Genomic DNA, 25,854 nt, shown 5'->3' on the forward strand with positions numbered 1-25,854 from the left:
CATTTCATCTTCAGCCAGGATGATGCCACAATATAAACAAAAAATGATTTCAATTAGCTTAGCTTCTGGTGTCAGTCCAGAGGGATCTGGTATCTGTCAGCCTGGGAAGACAAGGTCGACAGACCATGCTACTTTGTCAGAGATGGTCTTCACCTGTCTCCTCCAGGCTTTCAAGTACTGGTAAAGATGCTTGCCTCCCCCATAGTGCCTTTTTAGGCAATACCAAAACAACAACATTTCTGATGTAAAAAATTCACTACAGACAAAATCAAGGTTATGCTGCTTAATGCTAGGAGTCTACACAGGAAACTGCACTCCCTGGAAGCTTTCCTCACCTTGGAAGATGCTGATGTCTGTGCAGTCACAGAGACTTGGTTGAAAGGTGCAGAAAGCACCCTGGCTGTGCAAGGCTACAATGCCTTCTACACATTCAGACCTCAAAATGAGCATGAAAGAGCTAAAGGTGGAGGTGTATCCCTCTTCATTAAATCCAAATACACCTTGAAACTGGTTAAGCAGTACAACTATCTTGAGCTACTCCACGTCCAAATAGGAAAACACCCTACCACATCACTGCTAGCTACAGATCTCCCACCATGAACCATGAGAAGCACACGGCCTACCTGGACTTGCTTGGGTCACTCACTATATAGCCCAACACCTTGGTCATGGGAGAGTTCAGCTATCTTTCTACTGAGTGGGTGACATACATGAACACAACCGTGATCGCCCTGAGGTTCCTGGACGTTGTCAATACAAATCCTCTGGATTAGTTGGTCTGCACCCCAACAAGGGGCTCAAATTCTGCCCTCCCTAGTAAGGTCAGACCATAAATCTGTCTTGTTTGAATTTGAATAATGTATGACTTTTTCCAAAGGGATAGAACTAAGAATTCTTGTATTGAACTATTTATAAGAATAAAGGGGATACATTCACTCCATTGAAAAGTCAACTTGTCCCAACATAAAAAAGCTGGGACAGATGATCAAAAATAAATTGATTACGTGTACCAGTTTTTTTCAATGCGAAAATACAGTATAGTGGGGATCAGGGAATTTACCCTTTCCCCACTGTACTACAATCTCACAGTTAGTATATATAATTAGCAGGGGGTGTGGGGTGCGGGGAGGCTTTCCACCTGCAGAAACATGGTTAAACTATTTTTTTTTTGTTTTTAACTGACAGATAATTGATCAGTTTTGTTCAATCACTTGCTCTTCAATAGTTTCAGGATTTGATCTACTGTCATAACCTTTAATAAACATAGGGTAGGCAATGGCACTGACTACAGTTTTGAGGTATTTTGCTTGGAGGTTATCAGCTGATGATGAGCTGGTGGGTCATAGTTTTTGTAGAAGTTATTTATAGATGAATTTGAGAGAGGCTGTAATGTGCAAACCTGAGTGAGTAAGGAGAAGATGTGTACTGTGAGTTATGGATGGAGTCACCTTAGTAAGGCTTGCTATGCGGTCAATGAAGTAGGAGTTGAACGGGGATGCTATTCCTATTGCAGAAGAGCTGGGAGAAGGTTTGGTTGACGTTTAGTTCTACAGTGTAATATTTCTGGGAAAGAAGACCAGAATTTCTTTGACTTCTTTCTATGTTTTGTTTTTGGAAGATGGTTATAGTATTTTATAAGTGTTAACCTGGTTTTGGTAAGATTACATAGCTGTTTGATGTTTTTCAGGTTTTCTCACATTATATTTAACCACGTTTTCCAAGCTTGGTCTCTGTCTTGCATTAATTGTTTAGTTAAGGCGCGTGGGTATCGTTTATTCTTTTTCTTCTTAATAGTGCATGGCAATTGAGACTATTGTATTAAATTCCTGAACAGCCTCATCTAAAGTTAGGGCTTCAAGACTGGACCAGTTGTAGGATTTTAGGCAGGATGTAAATAAATGTGCTAGTGTTAAATTTTAATAGGTTATGACTTTGTAAGAATGTTGTTTAGGCTGGTGGGTAATAAGTGTATTATTATATGCCTTGAGGTGGTTAATGAGGGTATCAGGAAGAGTACCAAAAGAAATATATTTACTGGGGTCAGATATCATTATCCAGTCTAATATTCTCCCATTATCATTAGTTTTGTTATATTTAGTGAGACTAGTGAAACCACAGAGATTCATGCTTGTGGAGAGAGAGTCTGCACTAAAAGTTTACCAATCAGTTTCAATGCCTCCTAGTATTATTTTCTCATTTGGGATAGCATTAGAAATCCAGGAGAGAATATCTTCTAGTAAGGTCAGTTTGTGGATGCATAGAACTATTACACACAAGATTTTAAAGTTGTTTAGTTTAAGGAAGGACATAAGCATTTTTTTAAGTTTGCTACAGTGTGTGGGTAAGGTAAGATTTTGTACAAATCTGCACACAAAATGGCTACAACCCCTGTATTTTTATGTTTTCAATCTGCCAAATATGTAATATTATAGCCGGTTGGTAATATCTCTATGTCCTTTATGTTGGGTTTAAGCCAGGTTTCAGTGATGGCTATGATGTCTGGGGTATTATGATAAATCCAGTCATGAAGTTCAGTTATTTTACTGTGAATACTACAAAGATTAATACTAACTAGGTTGAATTTATTAATGGAATGTGATTTCTGAGGTTTTGTTGTGTGTGGTGGGGTAAGTTAACTTTTTGTAAGGTTGGTTATAGGGTCCAGGGTTGGGGTGTACGTTCACACATAAATGTATTTTTAGTGAGTACTGTAATGATATTGGAGGTAGTTTAGCATCTATCCTCATTTTCAGTCTTGCATTCTGATGAATGGGAGAATGAAGTTAGAAGCTTATACTTGTATTGATGAATGAGGGATACATTTATAGGAAGGGTGCAGTTTTGGGAAATAAGTGTTTGTGTGTTTGTGGGTGAGGTGTATATTGACAGTGTAAGCTTGCATGATAGGTTGCAAGATGAGAAAGGAGATTCTTGATATGCAATTTTATGGGCAGATTACAGGCCAATTGATTTATAAATGCAAGATGTAGTCTAAAACTGATACTGAGAAAGTGCCAGGCCAGACATTGCACTGAAACGTCACCCTTGGAAAGCAATACAAGACTGAGAAGAGTAAGGGATGTGTCACTTCTTATAATTACATTCTTTCATTTTATACATTTTTCATATGAAATAAACAAGTGACTTTACTGCAGAAATGCAAACTTGCTAAATAGTGATCTTTCAGACAATAAAGATAGCTGGTCAGATGTAAAAGAAAGCATTGAACAGATTTTAGCTCATTATATGATGTATACACGGTGGTGGTGCTGCGGTAGCATTGTCGCCTCACAGTAAGACGCTGTCTGGTTCGATTCTCAGCTAGAGCGTCTTCTGCGTATAGACATGCGTGAATGGGCGTACCTTCGTTGAAGGTTGTGCATCAGGGCTGGTAACTCGGCACGTAAAAATCAACTACCAATCATTAGCGGACCGGAGTTCCGCTGTGGCGACCCCTAACTAAAACCCCTAAAAAGCTGAAATTCACAAAATATGATGTATGCACAGAAGACAAAAAAAAAAACACATTAAAATGGCAATATCAATTAAAAGTACAGTCACATTGACATATCTTATTCACCTTTTTTTAAGAATTAGTGCAAAGACTGACCTATGATTAAGCCCCTTTTCATTGTGTGCACTTAACTCATACTGTCATCTGAATTTGTCATAGTAAACTTGACTGATACAATCCCTTCCCCCAAGTCTTAAACCCAGCTTACTGTATCAAAAAACTACATGTATGTTGCTACCCCTTGTCAGAACATGCTCTGCAGAAGCACTATGCTTGTATATTTTTGTATCATGCAAGAGCTCTGTAATTCTTCTGTTTCTTTCCAGTATAAGAAGCACCTTAGGAAATCCTAGAAACACATCTTACTAAAGTAATGTTATGTAATATAATGCATTTTCTGTTAGTTTCTGGATATTCTGAACTATTACCCACTTGCACATATTTGTTGATTGGTAATAATAATTAAAATTGACTTAGTGTAAAATCTAGACATGCATAACATAATTTAAAATAAAGTCTAACACCTAATGGAGTAAGAAAGTCTAAGAGGGCCATAACATATAAAAATATCCATTTAACTGCAATAACTGTACAGCATGTTTTTTTCACCACATTCTCTCATGTTTAGTATATCCCAAGTATTAAACAGTGTCTGAGCAGTAACATGATGGTGACCAGCAACTTTCATTTAAGATAGGATTACAATATCACAAAGAACTCACATCTCAATTTGTTAATCCTTATTTGTTCTACTTCATCTGCCTCATCTGTCACTTGGACTGGACGGAAGTTTGACAAGATGGTTAGGAAATCTCCAAATTCAATCTCCTCTAATGTACCTGGTTCATTCTTCAAATTCCTAAGAAATAAATCAGTTATTTATTTATTTTGCATCAATTAATTGGGTAAATAAACTGGTACAAAAACAGTTTACAGTCATAACCTGGGCCCAAAGGCAACAAGCAAGCAAAAAGGCACATTGTTATCCAAAAGCAGAGGTTATGCACTTACCATAATGCTGGGTCCTTTTCATCTAAGATCATCTGAAAAGACAATTAGGGTACAAAGCTCCTCCGTGGATCTGATGTGGCCATCAGCTCATGCTCTAGTAGTCCGAGCTCCCTCAAACTTTTCTATGATCCCTACTGCACCCCCCCCTTAAGATTGCGTTTGCTGCCTAGTGAACAAATGCACCAGGAGAACAGTAATGCAATACCAAGGGTCAGCTAAAATGTGACAATCTGGCTGGGGGAAAGATGGACAGATTTTGTATCTGACTGACTTAGAAGAAAAGGATACAACCCTATGGTAAGTACATAGCTTCCATATTCCATATGATATGACTGCCCAATTTGATAGCTGGAACAGAATCCCAAGCTACCTGAGCTCTTGAGTGGAATCATGACTGGATACCTGTGAGAAGCAAAGCTCTAAAATGTGGCTTTGGTTCTACAAATGATGGCCAGTTTATAATGTATGGAAAAGATGTGTAGTATAGGACATGTGGTTGATACACAGATATCATCAATGGAGACATTCCAGAAAAAGGCTGTGGAAGTTGCTATAAATCTTGTGGAATGGGCCTTAGATTTAGAGTTTAGGGTCTTGATGTTGGTAGGATAAACAAAGGAAATACTGTCTGATAGCCCTCTGGAGCCCAATTTGTTAGGTATAAAATAACTGTCCCTTCTGAAGTTTTGGTCTTATGTAGGTAAATTCTGAGTTACCTGTGAACATCTAATGCATGTATTAGATACTATTATTGGTTGGATTAATCTGGAACCAATGCTGGAAGGTTTAGTATTATTCTTGGAGGCCACCTTGGAAAGAAAGGATGGATTTGTTCATAAAATCAGTCTATCCTTATGGAATACCATTTATAGTGTACTAACAGATAAGGAATGTAGTTCTGAAATTCATTCAGCTGATGTAAAAGCCAGCAGAAAAACGTGTTTTCCAAGATAAATGCTTTAAGTCTGCAGATGACGCTGGCTTGAATAGAGGTTTCCAGACCTACATTTAGGTCCCAGAGTGGAGCAGAGTCTTTAATGAGAGGGGGAAGAAGGAACACTCCTTTGAGTAAAACCTTGCACAGTTTATGGGAGGCCAAAATGGCAGACAACTCCACTTTGATGGTCAAGTAGCTGGAACCTGTTTCAAGCACTGTAGACAAAATTCTAAAAAAAAACAGCTGCTATAGAAGTATAATAAGAATAAATTATTTGACTAGCTGTCAAAATAGAAAAATGTGTCCACTTACTCTTATACAGTTTTTGAGCAGACCACTTCTGAGAAGCAAACAAACTGCAGATTAAATTCTCTGAAAAGGAAGCATGACTGGCCACTATGGGAGCTGAAGAAACTATGTGGTTAGCTTGAGGTTGTGAAGGCCCAGGAAAGGCTGACTGGTGGGGTGTGAAAGAAGTTCTACTTGTGGATCTAAAAGCCAAAGGGGCTTCTTTAGTTGAGCCCTGAGCACAGGAAGCCAGATTTGTCTGGCCAGTATGGAGCAATGAGAATTATCTGCAGTTTGCAAGTTTATACCTTCTGTAGAAAGTTGGTTATTAGAGGGAGGGGAGAAAGCAGCACAGTATACAGAGAGGCCACTGTCAGACAAGGTCATCCCTAGGTGATTGTCCTACTGTGGAATTGCAATGAAGTAGCTTTTTTACTAGGTGTTGGATGGAGAGGCAAACAAATTGTAGCAGGGCTGGCTATTGCCACCTTAAGGGGTCACTCATGAGGCATTAAGAAAGACCTGTTGAGCCTGTCTGCTAGCCAACTGGGCATCCTTAGAATATGTGTTGTCACTAGAAGGTGACCAACCCAAGACCCATTGCCATACTCTCATTGCCTCTCCAAAAAGGGGTTAAGATCTGGTTCCTCCCTGTTTGTTGATGCTCCAGACCACTGACACATTGTCTGTTTTATGGCTATTACTTCCAAAGGCAAGAGGTCTTGAATTCCTGCAATGTTAGCAGGACCACCCTCATCTCCAGAATATGGATGTGAAGGCCAGACTCTGACTGGTTCCAAACTCCTTGGACTATTCCCCCACTGAAGTGACCCCCCACTCCAAAGAGGTGTCATCCATATTTACTATTCATGTTGCAGAAGGCAGAAGAAACAGTTTTCCCTATCTGAAGAAATGGAGATATTAGCCATCAGTTTAAATGATTCCTGCATGACTGAGTTAGACAAATGGTGGCTCAAGGAGAGTCTGTTAGCTGTCACCATTGTGTGGACAACATCCACTGCAGTATCCTTATATGCAATCTTACATAGTGAACCATGGTAACAGTGACTGCCGTGAGGCCAAAAACTCTTAGGAGTAGCACCACTAAGGGGTTCTGAAGAAGAATTAAAACTAATCATTAAACAGAGGATCATCTTTTTTGGGGGTGAGAGACACTTGATATGAAGATGCATCCAAATGGCATGCAATAAAACAATGAAGGGATGAAGCAGTGACTTTCAATTGTTTATGAAGATACCTAAGGATAGTCAGAGCTCTAAAAAGTAATCTATGGCTGCTAGTAAGGACTCTTTGGCCTGATGCAGCTAAGGGCCAATCATCTAGGTATGGAAACATGCAGGTCCTTTTAAGCCGCAGGTGAGCTGTGACTACTGCCAGGCATTTGGTGAACACCATGGGGACTTGAGTAATACTGAAGGAGAAGGCACTGAACTGGTAATGCTCGGGTCCTATCTGAAAGCTACTGGACTCCTTTGCTGTCTTTGTGGTAGGCATCTTGGAGGACTATGGAACATATTCAGTTTTCTGCTTTGAGGCAAGGCAAAACCATTGACACCATGACCATTCTGAATTGGGTTTTTTTCACAAAGAGATTCAGTTTGCTGAGATCCAGAATTGGCCTAAAGTCCCTGTTTTTCTTTGGCACCAAAAATAATCTTGAATAAACTCTTGATCCTATCTCATATGGTGGGACCTCCTGGATACCACTTTTTGGAAGGAAGGTAGACACCTCCTGAAGAGCAGATTGCATTTAGTGGGGTGGAGCATTTAGTAACAGTGGCATCTCATGTGGTAGCCTTGGAAAAATGGTATGATATAGCCTCTCAATATGATACTCTAAACTCATTTGTCCTGTGTGATGGCCATCCATACAGCTTAGTAACAAGATAATCACACCCAACTTTGTCTACAGATGGACAGTTGAACAAGCCTGTAAGAGTACTGATTACACCTCCCTAAAAATGTTTTTTAGTATCCTGGTTTTGTGGATCCCTTCAACCATGTGGTTGGGGCCCATGGGACCCACTCATGCCAAAACTGCCACTATCATAGGAGGAGGAGAAGTCAAAGGACTGACGCTGGGATTTTTGGAACCACAGGTATTTGAAACCCTTCTGATTCCTAGTGAAGGCTCTTTTAGGATTCTCAAATTAGAGTCCCATGGCAGATAACATCTTCCCATCCTGCTCATACCTCATCAACTTTTCCATAGCTATAGGTCCAAAGAAAGAGAGTCCATCACAGAGAATGTTGATAGAGGACATCATAAAGGTATCTATGAAGTCACATAGGCAGAGTGAGGCATGGCATGACAGAGTTATACCAGTGCCTGATGCCCAGGCTGCCATAGCTGCATTGTACAACAGAAGCACAGAGAAATCTGTGATGCTAAAAATTCCATTCACTAGGCTGATAGCCCTCTGGAGCCCAATTTGTTAGGTATAAAATAATTGTCCCTTCTGAAGTTTTGGTCTTATGTAGGTAAAGTTGTTTAGCAGACTCTTGAGCAATGGTCTGATTCAAAGTATCCATAGCTTGTTTGGCTAAGTCCCTTTGCAATCTGTTCATCTGGGTTAAGTAATTAACTCTGCACCATTACTCCTGTGTGATGGCCCACTATGCAGCTTAGTAACAAGACAATCACACCCAACTATGTCCACTGTTGGGCAAGCCTGTTTTCTGTATCCTGGTTTTGCGGACTACTTCAACCATGTGTTGGGGCCCATGGACCTACCAGTGCCAAAAGCAGCCATTGTCAGAGGAGGAGGAGGAGGAGTCAAAGAACTGACACTGGGATTTTTGGAACCACAGGGATTTGGAATTCTTCTGATTCCTACTCTAGGATCATTGAGGATTCTCAAATTTGAGTCCCATGGCAGATATCATCTTCTCATCTTGCTCATACCTCATCAACTTCTCCATAGCTATCGGTCCAAAGAAAGAGAGTCCATCATACAGAATGTTGATAAAGGGCACCATAAAGTTGTCCATGAAGTCACACAGGCAGGACCAGGCATGGCAATAGAGAGCTATGCCAGTGCCTGCTGCCATAGTTGAATTGTGAAATAGAAGGACAGAGAAATTTGTGATGTTAAAAATGGCATTCAGGGTGGCCTAAAGTTGCTTAGGAGACTCTTGAGCCATGGTCTGACTCAAAGTATCCATAGCTTGTTTAGCTAGGTCCCTTTGTAATCTGTTCATCTGGGTCAAGTAATTAACATCCTCAAAGCAAAAGTGCTTGAGGCATAAATGCAATTCCTATTCTATCAGTTGCTTTAAACTCACAGGTTCATAGGGAGTTACTATGCTATTGTCCCTAGGGCCTTTACAAGCCTAGCCATGTAATACCCTTGTTCCCTAGTTGACCATGGTTAGATGGCTATTGTTAGCACAGTGAATCGATGATTAGCACTGACTGCCCCTGTCCATGTGAATTTATGATTTCCCATCCAACTGTCTAGGTTGCGCTTAAATAGAGTCATTGTGGAGCTCTACATCACATGAAGTGGGAGCTTATTCCAGAGGAGCGGCAATCTTTGGGAGACATATTCTGTCTCTCCAACATGTTCTGTTTACTGTATGTCACAGACTAGGTTGAAAGACCTGGAGTGAGTGACTCTTGTACCATTTGATTTGTGGAGATGCAGCATTTCCATTAGGGCAGTGTCCCAGATTGCTCTGTAGGCCAGGCACAGATTACCTCTCAGCAACCTGTAGGTTATAGAGTACAGAGACATGGCTTTCAGTCTTTCCATGTTGGTCATGTTTTGGAGGCCCTGAATTTTCTTGGTTAGAAACCTGTGTTTTTTCCAGTTGCTGCAGGTGTCTGGTAAGGTACATGCAAAAGTGAACATTGTACTCAATTAGTGGTCTTATGAGGATTGAGTATAGAGGACTTAGAACATCCTTAGTCTTGAATGTGATGCCCAGCCTTGTGAGAAGTGCAACTTAGAATACTTTCCTTACCACTGTGGATACATGGTGATCGAAGTTTAGATTGCTATATACCTGTGTTCTCAAGTCTTTTGCTACTGTGTTTGAGCTTAGGGGAGTGCTATCTACAATGTAATTTGCAGGGGCTACGTTGCCAAAGGTGGTAATGATGCACTGTTTTAGATTTAGTTTTAGTCCGTGGCTCTGGTACCAACCATTATTCTATGTTAACATTGTTGGGGGACTCAGTGATTGCACCTAGTTTGCAATCATCCATGAACTTGGTAAGCCACAGACCATCTACTTTAGCCTGAATGTCCTAGAAATAGATTCCAAATAGAAGAGGGCCCAGCACAGATCTCTATGGTACCCCACTGGTAACTGGTCTACTGGTGGAGGTGGAATCCCAACTTTGACATTATGCATTCTATTGGTGAGCCAGTTTGCTATCCATCTAGTGACATATGGGTTAATCCCCAGCTGGGAGAGTTTCTCAGTGATACCTGAGTGGGCAATTGTGTCAAAAGCCTTGGCTAAGTCAAGATAAATGGTATGTAATGCTTTGTCCTCATCCAGGGCTTTGGTGACATTCTCAAAGAAGTCCACCAGGTTTAATAAGCAAGACCTGCCCTTAATGAAGCCAAACTGGGTCGGGTTAAGAGTTTGGAGGTCGACTATGTCCTTGTTGATAAGGTACATGATGATTCTTTCCATGGCCTTGCAGATAAGACTGGTTAGGCTTATGGGCCAAATGTTCCTAGGGTCAATTGATGGACCCCTTTTGTGTAAGGGAATTACTGTTGCTGTTCTCTACTCTGCTGAAACAAAGCAAGTGCTCAGGCTGTGGTTGAAGAGAGTGCCAAATGGTTCCACTAGGTCTTGTTTTAGATTGTTTAGTAAGCGGAATGGGATATTATCTGGTCCCATGGAGGCCATATTTTGGCATTGGAGAGGGAGATATGACCTGCTCTTTTGAGATGCTAGCTAGTGAACTGGTGACAGGGATGCTTTGGGGTATGTCTGGTGGGGACAGGAGGATGAAATTTGCACTAAATCTGTCTACCAGCAGGTTGTCAATTTCTTCACATTCAGTGTGAGTGGTACAGTCTACAGTCATTTCAGCACATAGCTGGGCATTCCCTTTAAGATTTCAGACATAGCTAAATGAAGCCTTATGATTGTCTTTAGCACGAGATGTTAATTTAGCCTCATAATTAGCTTTATAGGACTTTACAAGACATCTGATTTGAGAACTTAAGAATTTATCCAAAGCCATTTATCAACAACCCTTGGGGAAAAGTCTTATCGTTGATTGACACTATACAATAATTGATCAGACACTCTGATAATGGATTGGACATGCTTATAAAGTAACTGTATACATTAAGATCTGTTATAGTGGGGGCAGAGCCTAGATGGCCAACTGAGAGCAGTGAATTTTGAGAGCTCCATAAACTAGTATAATAATATAGGGACATTTTATTATTTTCAAGTTTAAAACATCAGAATTCTATAGATAAACTATTAAACTACATAAATATCAGTTTTGGTGGAGATATACAAAAATTTTCCTGTCAAGTAACTTGGAGATATATTGAGTCACTGACTATGAACAACTCAAGGGATTCTCACCCAGATGCTGCTTTGAAAAATGAATTGCAATTGATGACATCTACCTTACAGGAAGTATCTTTGAAGATGGATGGCTTTAAAAATGACTTAGAAAACCTCAAATTAAATTCTCAAAAATAGACTGATATTCTTAAGGAACTATTACAGCAACACCATATAAAAATAACAAATATAGATACTTCTCTAAATTACATTGCAGGGAGACTCAAAGAGGAAGAATTCCAAAAAGAATTTCTGCTTAAACAGAATACATGGCTGCTCAACAAAATAGATGACTTACAAAACAGGGAAAGGAGAAACAACATAAGGATCTTTGCTCTGCCTTAAAACATTGAATGTGAAGACATTATTTCATTCTTAACAACATGGATTCCTGAATTTTTAGACTTGAAAGAGGGACTTTCATTTGGAATAGAAAGGGTGCATAGATCACTGAGGAAGCCTGCTTCTAACTCAACAAATACTCCACCTAGATCTATAGTTATAAAATTTCTTTCACTTCTGGACAATGAATTAATATTAAAATCTGCTTGAAGAAAATCACCCTTAAAATACAATCAAAGCCTGATAAGGTATGACAATGATTATTCTTCCAGAATACTAGAACAAAGGAAAGAAATCTGGCCAATAATAAAACTGTTAAAACAAAACAACATCAAAGCACAGCTGGCCTTTCCAACCAAAATAAAAATACTTTTTGCCAATGAGATGAGAATGTTTAATGACTTAGAAGAAGCTACTATATTCATCAGAAACAACAACATAGTGTCTATCCCAAAAGAAATGGAATGGATGGCCCTACTCTTAAAAGAATAAAATAAACAAATCCTTGGACTGATGCTAGAAAGAAGAAACAAAAAACTGATTCCAAGATAGCTGTCCCAAAAAAATAACTCTTACAACTACATTTCTCAAAGTATCAACTGATATGGTACATCACTTGTCATCTGTTTTCATGTTTAAAAAACAGGAGGGATTCTTAAACAACTGAGAAACAGTAATGATTTATTAAGCATGTTCAAAGAGTCAATAATTCTTCACAAACAAAGGTAGGTCAAGATGGGTTACTATTTACATTATATATAAGCCATACAAAGCAACATATAATACAAACACAGAAGTTTCTGTTCCCCTACGTGAACTCAATGAGTATTTATCTTGTTCATTTTTCATTGATTTTACTTATAATAATTTAAGTAATTAATTAATTAATTCAACAAGGTACCATTCATCAGAGTTCAGACTCAAATGTAACAAATTAACATCATATATAATAGCAGTAACAGTAGAGTGTTTTGAAAAAAAAGGCTGTCATGGAGACTAATGCCTTCTTCAGTTGAAGTATGATTTAGAAATGTCATGTATATCCTGGTTAAATAATAGTAGCAAGCTCTTAGTACAAATGTCATCATTATTCTTTCTATAGTTAATATCAATTATGGCAGGTAACACAGCTACGATTGCTGTTTGATCAATTCTGATATTGTGTGTGGATGCAGCTGTGTCTGGCAGCTAGTACAAATGTCATTATTATTCCATCTAAACATAGTTAATATCAAATATAGCAGGTATCATAGCTTCAAGTGCTGTTTGATCAATCCTGATATGGTGTGTGTGGATGCAGCCCAGTCTGGCAGCTAGTACAAATGTCATTATTATTCTGTCTAAACATAATTAATATTAATTATGGCAGGTATCATAGCGTTGAGTGCTGTTTGATTAAGCCTGACATGGTGTAAGTGGATGCAGCTGTTATATGTTGCCATTTTCATCTCCAAGAAGCTGTGGGTTGTGGCTTGTTATCAAGGTTTACCGATGCTTGTGAAGTAGGAAAAAACATTTGGTGTTTTAGTCTGGATCCTGGGGAAGGGGGTGGATAGAACTGTGATTGGGGTATTTTGGCAGACAATGGTTTGTTTGTAAGTCTGCTGAGTGAGAGGTGGGAGGGCTGGAGGAGTGTGTTGTCTCTTGTTGTGGCGGGTTGTTGGGAGGTTTTTTTTTTTTTTTTTTTTTTTTTTTTTGATCTGTTTGCTCTCTGTTCTTTTCCTGGCTGCTGCCTCACTGAAAGGGAGGGAATTTAGGCTTGAAGTTGCAGTGAAGTGAAGCTTTGCTTCAGGTACATCGTGAGCCTATGGTATGCAGTACACAGACACACTAACAGAAACATATGCTCCCAGGTTGCTATGGTAACAGAGGCAGAATGACGATAATGCTTAATGGCTCTGAGGAGCCTCAGAGATGATTCTTGGCAATGACGTTTTTGATTTTCAAAAAATATATAATAAAAGGGCTGTTTTAAACCACATGTACACATATTGATGGTCTTCCAACATTTCGTTTAGCTCATTAAGTTGATTCTTGATGAAAAAAAAAATAAGAGCAATTTTATATTTAAAATGTATTTTGGTCCAAACACATTAAGGACTAACATAAGAGTGGAAGTCTGAGTTATTGTGAAAGACTAAGAGCACTTGGTGTTGTGCAGTACCCTTTGCAATGGTCTGGGAGGTGAGCTTGCTCTGACATGTTGGGCATATGAGGATAGCTGATTCTAGGGGTGTTTGGGGTTGACGGGAAGTGCTAGAGAGTCATCAGATTTCCTTTGTGGAAATATCTGTGGGAATGGAAGGTGTGTTGAGTGGTTCACTGGCAGAGTGGCCACTGCATGGAACAGGCTGGTAAAATGGAACAGGACAAATATTGGTTTGGATAGTTTAAAAACAGCTTGGAAACACACCACATGAATTACTGAATGGCATTCTGGTAAAACTGGATGGGCATTATTGACCGTGCTTGAAGTACTGATATGTGTGTATGTAAGGATGGAAATATACTTATAACAAATAAGAAACTAGAAGGGCCTCATAATTTAAAGTTTATGGACTGTATAAACATGCTTGGAAGGAGCTAATAATAAGAAGAATAAACATTACAGCTTGTAGTCTCTCAAATAACTAAGCAACAGCCAACAAACAAACAAAAACACACACACACACACACACACAAAATAGTTATGGAATATATGATTTTAGTAAATCTAGACATAAAATATATAATCGTCAAATAACATGATGTAGTCTGCTGAATTTAGATATTAAAGACAGGATTTAATAACATGGGCTTGTGTATAGTAGCACTACTGTCTTAACTTGTCATAAATGACATACACTACATTGAACATCAAGGGGAAACATGGTTTTCTTATATAAGTAAATATGCATAACAAGTCATGTAATTGCTTTAACTTGAAATGTAGTTTTTGTAACACATATTGACCATATATAACACTTAAGCAGTTACCAAGATAACTAATGTTTTATACATGACATCAAACTGACAAAGTTGTTCAACAGAAACAATAGAAGCCTGAACTAGGAATGTTACAGAATGCAACAATCACATTCTGAACAAATAGTATTAAATTGCCAATAATCATTCAGTTTAACTTTTGTTGATTATACAAAATAGAATGTCGCCATTTAAATCTAAAAACGTTCAGTATATGCCATAAAATGGCAATTTATGAATATGAAAAGGGAACTTGTCATTAATCACAATAAGTAAATTTGTTGTTTTTAACCTATAATTTGACTCATTTTTTAATATGAAATGGCTAATATGAAAATCCCTATGTGTAGGAAATGGGGGGGGGGGTGCACTGATAATTGAAATGCACTAGCTTTCATCAATGTTTACATAAAATAAAATTGATGCTTTAAATAAGTTAGCAACAAAGTGATTACTTAAATGCTGGAAAACATTGAAATATAACTTCTGATATATACAGTAAAATACATTGTATTATAAACATTAGGGATAAATATTATTACCATCTATTTATATTAATTAATATGTTTTGAAAGACTTCATCAATAAGGGTGAATATGTTACATAACTGTGTGATATAATCTTTTACTGAGGTTTTATATATGATGCATCCTACTTTACTATGATTGAATTGCTTGTCATCTATCTTTCATGTAAATATTAAGTGCTTATACAACATGTAGACATTTATATTGTATTAAAATTCTGTCTAATCTACAATAGTACTATATCTGTTCAAAATAATATAAATATTGCGTATTCCTATTAAAATATTCTCCATATGATAATTCAATTTATGGAGCTCAGATGTTCTGGATTGTCAAGGTATGAGTGATAATCTGGTGGACTTAGGTTTATCCATCAGATTAGGAATGATTTTCATTCCATGGCTAGTGTGGATCTTAGTTTTGTTAACATTTATTAATTTAAATTTGTTATTTCACAAAAACATTTTTAGAATCCCTGACCAAAACATTACTTTATTGGTAAACACTCAGAAGTATAAAATTGATAATTTCCTTTAAAAGCTCAAACATATACTTTATAGTTATCAGAGGAAAATATTTAATAGTCACAATAAAATAAAAAATACATAGTCTAAATAACCTAAGATGGATTTAACTTTATTATTTTTAAATACCAATGGCTTAAACAATCCTAGCAAGAGATCAAATCTACTGAAATATTTAAAACTGAACAAAGTACAAATTGTCTTCCTTCAAGAAACTCATTTCAAAACAAATGACAATTACAAATGGAATCCTAAGGAATATATGATATTGGCACAATCCACTTATAAGACAAAGACAAAAGGGGTAACAATTTTATGGGAAAAAAATGTGATTAACCCAGAAATCATTTATAAGTATGAAGATAAACAAGGCCTTATGGCATTAGTAATAGTTAAATATAATAACAGAATATGGACACTAACCAATCTATACTGGTTCCCAGGCACTGGATCAGCAGCTGTTAAAAACACTTGGATTTCATTTCCAATAATTATAAAGGCAACTTAATATTAGGAGGAGATTTTAACTGTATATTTGATATTTCTGAAACTATAAATAAAAGACCATGTGTACATCTGCTGTATCAAAAGCTTTAAACAACTGGGTAGAATCATTTCATCTTGTAGATACTTTCAAATTTAAATAAGATAAATATTTGTTGTTTTCCCATCAAGATCACAGATTTGGTACCCAAACAAGAATAGATAAAATATTTGCTGCCCATGGCTTACACTCTAAAATCATTAATTTCTCAATAACTCCCCGCCCCTTTTCAGACTACAATTCATTGATACTAAAACTTAAAAATGGGTACAAACCATTAATCTTTAACCCCAGAATTCCAGCATATATAACTAAAATTAAAGAGTTAAAACTCTAGTTATTGTATGAATTACAGTTCTTCTTAGATATTAATTACACCACAGAGATAAAATAATTATATGGGACTCATTAAAAGCTTACATATATGGTAAAACCCTAACTTGGTATAAATAGAGAATTGGATTCTGAATTATTAGATCTACAATCCAAACTTTTGTCAGTAAAAGCTGAAAAAAATCAAAATAATTTGGAGATGAAAAAGAAAGTAAAAGTATTAAACAACAAATACAATGAAATTCTAACACATAAAACTAGTTAAGCTTTAGAAAAAATAAAAAATTAATACATTGGCCACTTCTCCCAAATATCTACATAATTTATCCACAAGAATTAAAATGCAATCAAAAGCTAATAACATTAAAAGTATCTTCCATGAAAAGAAAGGGAAACATGTTTTGGATATAGGTAACATTCTTGATGCCTATAGAAATCACTATATGGAACATTTCCAAAAAGAAATTATACATATCGATCAATTAAATCTAGATGAAAAATGTTCTAATATAAAAAAAAAAGACAAATTCAAAATAGATCTGCAAGCACCCATATAATAAAAAGAAATTGCAGATACAATAAAAGTGGGTAAAAATAATAAAGCTCCAGGTATAGATGGCATAATTATGGAAATACATAAACTTTTTCCTGCAAAGATACTATCTTTCTTCCATGAAACTCTATTAGAAATTCAGTCACCCTCTTGGAGATATTCCTTAATCACATCAATCCTAAAGGAAAACAAATCCCCAAACCTCTGTACCTCATATAGACCTATATCATTATTAAATAATGACTATATGCTATTTATGACAATATTAGCTAACAGAATGAAAATGCCACTATCCAAAACAATAAATAATGATCAAACTGGATTTATATATCATAGACACATACATGACAATATTAAAAGGATAACTCTGTTCATCTACTAAAGTATAAATATATATATATATATATATATATATATATATATATATATATATATATATATATATATATATATATACAAATAATTTAGTGTATGTTAAGCTTGGTCCTTTCACCTCTGAATCTATACATATAACAAAGGGTACTAAACAAGGATGTCCCATGTCACCGATTCTATTTGCTTTGGCTATTGAAATATTGGCAGCTTTAATACATAACAATACAAAAATCAAAGGAGTAGACGTTTATGAAGAATAAAATTCTAAAGTAATGCTCTTTGCTGATGACATATTATTAACATTATCCAATACAAAAGAGACATTAGAAGAATTAGATATTTTAACTGACACATTTTACAGGACTTCAGGACTCAATTTCAATAAATTAAAATCTAATTTTTTATTTTTAAATTAAAAAAAAAGAATTGCAGATGAAGGGGAATCACATTATACAGAAACAAGAATTTACCTTAAAATATTTAGGAATTGAGTTATGCAAGGATAATAATTAATTTGTCTCAAAAAACTACAATACCATCATCAATACAATTAAAATCTCTGTGGAAAAGTGGAACAAAATTATATTAACATTTGAAGATAGACTACAGTTAATAAAAATGGTTTTATTGCCAAGATTCTATATATAGCATTGGCAATACAACTGTTACCAGAAAGGAATTTACTCAAAGAAATAAACTCATGCCTAATAAAATGTTTATGGTTTCCCAAAAGAAACAGAATAGCTTTATTACATCATGGAAACAGGGAGGATTAAACTTTACTGATATAGAAACATATATAAAAGCGTCACTATCTAAAACAATCTCAGATTGGATAAGTCCAAATTATTTTGCAAATTGGAAAGAATTACTAACTGTAATATCAATAAATGAATTTGATTTACAAAAAAACATTTCAAATAGATAAAAACAATTTGCCATGGCAAATATGTATTAGTATGCAATATAACATAACTAAGCCCACTAAAACTCGTATGGTTAATTATTACATTGACTCATTTATGAAAATTATTAATGCAAATATAGATTTCAAAATCTGGTTTGATCTTTTAACATCACTCATAGTTACAAAGAGCTATCCACATAAAATATATAGAGAAATAATTAATTCTTGGGAACAGAAAGGATTTGTTTGTTGATTTCAATGTATCAAAGAACTATGGATATGCAAACAATAGAAACAACATACAAAATTCCACAACACGATTGACTAACTATGCAAAGCATTCTGACGTAGTCACAAGATTTATCTAGAATAATTAGTAATTCTTCATTTAAAGAAATACCTAAGCTTACAAAATACCTATATGAAATCCTATATAATGATTATGATATGGGAAATAGTATTTTGAATATTTTACAAGATATTGATAAGTCATAAAACAACACCCAAATCCTCATATTGGAATTATATAACAAAAGGACACTCATTACAGTTAACTGAAGAAATTAAATCAAATATTTTATTATCAATAAAACATACATCCTTTACACAATACTGGAAAGTTTTTAATTGGAAATGCTTGCACAGAGCATTCTTAACTCCAGACAGAATTACTAAAATTAATTCTTCCACAAAGGGTATATGTTGAAGGTGTGAGCACAATGTAAATTGGAATCACATTTTTTTGACTGTGTTAAAATTAAGGCATTTTGGAAAGGTATTAAAAACATTTTACAAGATTTAGTTAATGAATCATTTAACTTATCAAAAGCTCTAGTATTATTAAATGTGTACGAAGGTCCTCATTTGAATGAGTCAAATATGTATCTCAAGGAAGTGTATAACAAGAAGATGGAATACAAACACAATACCGACTTTGGAAGACTTCTACAGCCTACTGAAGACCACAGCATTGTTGGAATTTAAAATTAAAGAATTAAGGCTTCATCCTAAGCCATTTATTAACAATCCATGGAGAAAAGTCTTAACATTGATTGACACTTTGTAATAACTGAACAGATACACTCTGATAACTGGATTGTTATACCTATAAAGTAATTGTATATATTGAGCTCTGTTATAGTGTCAGGCTGATGTAAATAGGGTACATAGTTATTAAAGATGTTATATACAAATACTATGGAATTTATTCAACTGTATTTGAAAAATAATTTTTTTTGAGAAAAAAAGATCTATTATAGTGTCAGGCTAATGTAAATAGTGCATATAGTTATTTAAGATGATATGTATAAATACTATGGAATTCATTAAAATGTATTTGAAAAATAAAAAAAATTTTGAGGAAAAAAATATATCTAATTTGCTTGTTCAAGCTGTGGAGTATTCTTCTTCTGCTAATAAGTTCTTCCTGTTCTTGGATAACAGTTTCTTCCTTTTGTTATATAACCTTTTTATACTTGTGGTCCACCAAGGTAGTCTATTTCTTTGGGAGGACCTGGTTTTGATCCTGTCAGGTACAGCTGAGTCTGTATAGTTGTTAAATGTCAACACAGCGCATTTGTGTATTCCTCTGCATAGGAGTTGTCTGTGTTAGCAGGGGGTTTGAAACTTGTTATACACTTACTTAGTAGGCTAAAGTTTGCTTTGGAGAAATTTTTCAGTTTTTTTGCTTCTGTGAGGGTGTCAGGTCTGATCTCTACTTCAAACAAGATGAATTTATGGTCTGACCTTACCAGGGAGGCAACACACAGCGGGTAATGCAGTGACCCCCCCCCTCCATGTTGGTGAATATAGGGGTGCCAACTAACAGTTCCAGAGCATTTGAATTAACAAAGTCCAGGAAACTCATGGTAATTGTGTTTGTGCATGTTGTCCAGTCTATGGAAGGATAGTTGAAATTTCCTATGATCAAAGTGTTTGGCTGTATAGAGAGTGATTCTAGAAAGTTCACATAGCCGGTGTGTTTCTCTTGGTTCATGTTGGGGGACCTGTAGCTAGTGATGATTTGGTAGGGTGTTTTACCTATATTTATTTGTACCTGGAGTAGCACCAGAGAGGCATACTGTTTAACCACTTTTGAGATGTATTTGGATTTAATGAAGATGAATACACCCCTACTTCTGGTTCTTTCACACACATTTTAGGATCTGAATGTGTAGAAGGCATTGTAGCCTTGTACAGCTGGGGTGCTCTCTCTGGCCTTGAACCAAGTCTCAGTAACTGCACAGATGTCAGTATCTTCCAAGGTGAGGAATGTTTCCGGGGAATGCAGTTTTCTGTTTAGGCTACTAGCATTAAGCAGCATAATCTTTTTTTTTCTCAAAAAAATTTTTTTATTAATTATATGAATAGCAAGACAATTAAAAGATTATACATAACAAGAAGGCATAAATGAACATATAACAATTCATCTAGTGATAACAACCTTCCTGAGATTTTGATAAATTATTTAGAAATAAAACATACACCATATGTACACTATATACAAGTTAGGCGACCTGAGAGAGAAAAAAAAAAAAAATATTTAACATTAACTATTTAGTATGTTTAGAACCTTTTCTAACACAACCTTTCTAATAGCTTTTTTTTGGACTCCCACCTAAGTATCTTTGAGCATCAATAAATTTAAAAGCCATTTTCTGGAAAGTAACCCATTTTAATTTAGAACGATCAATCCAATTTTGTATTATATAAAGTTTTAGTAATGAGCAAATAAAAATGATAACATGAATATCAACTTTTGAAAGATGAATCAATGGAATATGTAGAATAGCAAATTCCCACGTCAACGTGGATTTTTGATATCCCATTTTCTGCAGTCTGACTTTCAAAGATGTCCACAATCTGTGAGAAAAATTACAATACCATAGAATATGAAGGAGGTCTGCTTGGGGATGAGAACAGCATGAACACGAAGGGGACTTATTTGGGTTAAATTTGTTTAATTTGATTGGGGTAAAGTAGGCATCATTATTAATCATTAATTGTGTGTATGCTAATTTTTAAAAGGGATAAATTCCTTAGTGTGTCTAATAGCCAGGACTTTCTGAGATTCTGACAATTGGGAATTATAATTCAACCAAACATTAGATAAAAGACAGTTGTGGTCCATCATTAAAGAATTAATTAATTTATATGAGTTTGAGAGCATTTTATCAGATGATGAAAGTATTTTGATAATCGTGTTAAGGTTTTTCAATTGTGAGTCTATGGGGACCAGACATACAAATTTGTTTTTAATTATTGCTCTTAGTTGTGTAAGAATTGGTGAGTAATTCCAGTTTACTTTCAATAACTTACGCCAGTCAGATAAAGGCAAGTCAAGATATTTCAAAACATCTCCTACTTTTAGATTTTTAATTAAAGGATAGTTTGTTAAGTTCAAAAGTTTATTGTCCAATAATATATTTGGGTTTAGATGAATTGGCTGAATATGGTGCAAGATCTTTTCTAGTTTACACATTTTGAGTAAGGTTTGGAAATCTCTAATCTTTTGTTTAAATACTGTAGATATATTTTTAATAAATAAACTATCCAGAGAGATAAAGGGAATAGCTTCAGGATTTAAATTATTAGAAATGACATAATTATACCATAATTTTATCCATAAAGAGTGATTTGGATAAGAAGTGTTATTGAATTTAGAGATAGTAAGAAGTTTATTGGATGAGACAATCAAATAATAGAGATAAAGATTAGGTAAACCCAAACCTCCCTTGTCCTTCGAAAATGCCAATCTAGAATAGGAAATTCTAACAGATTTAGGGAACCATATGAATTTTGCCAAAGCTTTATTTACAGACTCAAAAAAATTTTTTGAAATTATCTGATCAGATGATGAATTAAGCAGCATAATCTTGAGTTTGTCTTGAGTGGACTGCTTTATGTCAGGAATTTTGTTATTTTGACATTGCCTAAAAAAGTCACTATCTGGAAAAAGGAACTATGGGGAAGGCAAGCATCTATGCCAGTATCTGAAATCCTTGAGGAGACAGGAGAAGACCATCTCTGGCAAAGCAGTGTGGTCTGTCGACCATGTCTTCCCAGGCTGACAGATATTGGATTCCCCTTGACTGACACCAGAAGCTAAGCCAATTGTTGAAGTCAATAATTTTTTTGTCTGTATTGTGGCATCATCCTGGGTGAAGAATGCTACTTAGTGCTTAGGACACACCTGTCTGGGACTCATAATCTGAGAGTTCAGTCATGTCTCTCTTTATATAGTCCAGAGAGATACATCTCAAGTCATTCACTCCAACATGTTCTATGACAGAGTCATAACGGTAATTGTTGTGACTTGATTACGTGCATGATTTGAAGGATCCTGGCACCTGACAGGCAGCTAACCATGCCCAGCGTGGGTGAGGGGGGCATCAGTGTGTATCACTATAGAATTGCCTATTAGCAGGATATTAGGTTATGAGGTGTTTTGCCTTAGGGCTTTATTTGTTGAGACACTTGTAAATGTGTGTGGGTATGTGTAGTGATGTCTGTTTGTGTTCCAGTATGGTATGTGTGATTTGTTTGTGTTGGAGAGGTTTCTGTTCCTTTGGTAGGCTCTTAGTGAGTACCTCCACGTATGTGGGTCTATGTGACTTGACCCTGTCTTGTGTGAGAGGAGAGGTGCATGTCCTGACAATCTGTTTGATGTCTTGTTATTGTTAGATGAGAGGATTGATTCCAGTTTCATGGTGTAGTTACAGCTCTCACATATTGTATTTTTTTGCTTTAGGAGCAAGTGATTGTCAGTATACATGAGGCAATTACTAGATTGCCCCATGATGCCCATGTAAATCAGGCTGGCTGGTGAAATTCTAGGAAACTGACTGTCCATTGTAGCAGGTTATACTGTAAGTACTAGTTGAGGAGTGGGCAAGTTGGATCTGCTTTTGCTCAAGGACTAAATTAACTAACCTGACACTGCAGAAGCAATCCCAGAAAAACAGGCAAGGTCCAGCATTGTTTGTTAGGGACTTATTCTGCTGAGGATTAGGGATGAAGGAGTGTGGTGGCACTGCTCATTGTTCAGCTGAGGTGCCCACAGTGCTGCAGTGCACAGCTGAGTTGCGCGCAGTACAGCAGGGGAACTTAGGAGGGTTCAACTGACAGATGTCTAGAGAAAAAATTGTTTCTAGACATTTGTGTCTATACAGGGCATTGCTAACCATTGTGGTGCATCTACTGTGCAAATGGGAGGCTTATATACAGGTGAAACTAAACAGTTTTAAACTAGTCTGCCAATAGCAAATTACACAATGATCCTTCCTCCAGCAATCCTCAGATCAGACAGGGCTATATCCACATTCTTCTGCCCTAGGGGTGCAGAGGAACCCTTCCTAATGTAAGATGGCTGGATTTGAGTTCAAGTGTATCAAAAGCAGGTTAAATTTAGCAAGTCTGGATCTAGTCCATACTGTCTAAGCAATATTAAAGTGCAAAACAACTGCAGATAATGAAGTAGGCATAGACAGAAAAAAACAACAGTCCAAAAGGCACAAATTAATGCAGTAAAACAGTTAAATGCAGTTAAAAAATGCAGATAAAGCTCAAAGTAAACTTAATTTCTTGATTGTAGCTTTGGATGGCTTGGATTCAAGCAGAAACACTTTAGACCTCTGGCAAAGTATGCCAAATACAGAACAGCTCCCATTAATTGATCATTCTCAAACCCGCTCCTTGTTTGGGAGGGGCAATAAATGACTCATCAGTGAATTCTTTATTTTTGGTTGCTGCAACTATCACCAGATGGCCCCTAGACCAAAACTGCCTATACTTAGGATATGCTGGACCTTGCCTGTTTTTGTGGGATTGCTTCTGCAGTGTCAGGTTCCTAACATTCCTTCCTGATGACCAAATCTATGAAATAGTTGGCAGAAGGGACTATCCAAGAAGTAGAAATGACAAAGCTGTGTGCTTTCAAAGCATTTCTTCATAGTCTCAAATGTCCAGGATCCCCTCTGCTTCATTAATTTCAGGACTTTGACAGAGCTGACATTTTCCGGAAGGGATTGGGGAGACCCTTCTCTTTCATCCAAGTCAATGTCAGAGGTAACTGACTTAAAAAGGGAGTCTACATGTTTCCTTTAGCATCTTCTCTTCTTAGGAATCTCCAGCTGTGACTCATCAGAGTCTATGAAAGAGTCAGATTGCCGTTGCTGTGAATCTCTAATGTATGCCTGCCTGCTCATTCTTAAAGTGCATTCTTGAACATTTGCGTGGCATTATGATCGGCAATATGTCTAAGGCTCTTGCCAAGCATGTTTCTGCTAATGATGGCCATTCCTTCAATTTTATGGTGTTACAGTTAATCAAACAAAGTATTAGAGGAGGGGATTTAGTTAGTGTAACTGAAATGGCTGAGATGAGATGGATAGTTAAGCTGCAAGCTGCTAAAATCCTGGAACTTGATGGTAGAGTACCTTTAAAACCGGCACTCAAAGCCCGTTGATTGTTTCATTGAGTTTTTTAATTATGCTAATCATTGGATGATGTGTTTATAACGGTTTCCATGGTGGTATGGCGGTAACATTGTTACTTCACAGCAAAAGGTTCTCCTGTTGGATTCTTGGCTTGGCTTGGGAGTGCCTTCTGTGTGGAGTCTGCATGTCCTCCCCACGGTTAGGTAGTGTTGGAAAGACATGCATGCGTAAATGGGCATTCCTTCGTTAAAGGTTGGGTGTCGAGCTGGCACCTCGGCGTTTCATAAAAAAAATCTACTGCCAATCATTAGCGGACCGGAGTTCCGCTGTTGCGACCCCTTACCGGGAAAAAGCCAAAAGACAAACAAAAAACATTGGATGATGTGTTTATAACTTTGTTATTCATTGGATGAGAATTTTAGGGATGAGTTTTCATTGGTTCACTTGTTTTTTATCTTTGATAAATACTACTGAATTTTATTGATGTTAGATTTGCTGAAACACCATAGAGCATGAAAGCTCTTATCTCCTGTTTTAATAAACTGTTTGAACCAACAGCTTTGGTTATCAGAACAGTCATTTTTTTCATTTGGATTTGTTTGAAGATTTGACTGGAAGAAGACCTTTAATTATTATTCTTTCTATCTGCTAATAGACTGGTACCATCTGTAGTAAGGGGTGGTAACCCTAACCATAATGCTGTCCCTTCCCCTAACCCTAACCTTACACCATAATATTGTTAAAACCTTCCTGTAACATTGATTGCCATCATTCAGACAAATTTGAGGCTAGTGTTATGCGGTGGGTTAGTTTTAATATCAGGAGAGGAAATAGTTTTCCTCTCGTGATATTACTGTTTTTGGTTTTGTTTGTGTTCACTATTCTTTATGATAGAACTTATTTTGTAGGTGTTTTACATTCTACATTAGGGTGGTTTGGTCATGCACAATACACCCATATATGTATCACTACTTGTATCAAAATTGTAAAAACCTGTAAGTAGCTATGAAAATAGTAAAAAGATATTAGT

At 36.4% G+C, this 25,854-nt stretch overlaps 1 protein-coding gene across 2 annotated transcripts in view; it reads right to left on the bottom strand.

The window, feature by feature from the left end:
- The window catches only part of TESC (tescalcin), a 734,284-nt gene that overhangs the window by 233,245 nt on the left and 475,185 nt on the right, over positions 1-25,854 (bottom strand). For both annotated transcript variants that reach the window (XM_044068288.1, XM_044068287.1), the window contains exon 4: positions 4,237-4,373. In XM_044068288.1, coding sequence (XP_043924223.1) covers positions 4,237-4,373 — 137 coding nt within the window. The remainder of the gene's footprint in view (positions 1-4,236; positions 4,374-25,854) is intronic.

The sequence above is a fragment of the Protopterus annectens genome, chromosome 4.part0, assembly GCF_019279795.1.
Source record: "Protopterus annectens isolate FY-2018-M chromosome 4.part0, PAN1.0, whole genome shotgun sequence".
NCBI classification, from domain to species: domain Eukaryota; kingdom Metazoa; phylum Chordata; order Ceratodontiformes; family Protopteridae; genus Protopterus; species Protopterus annectens.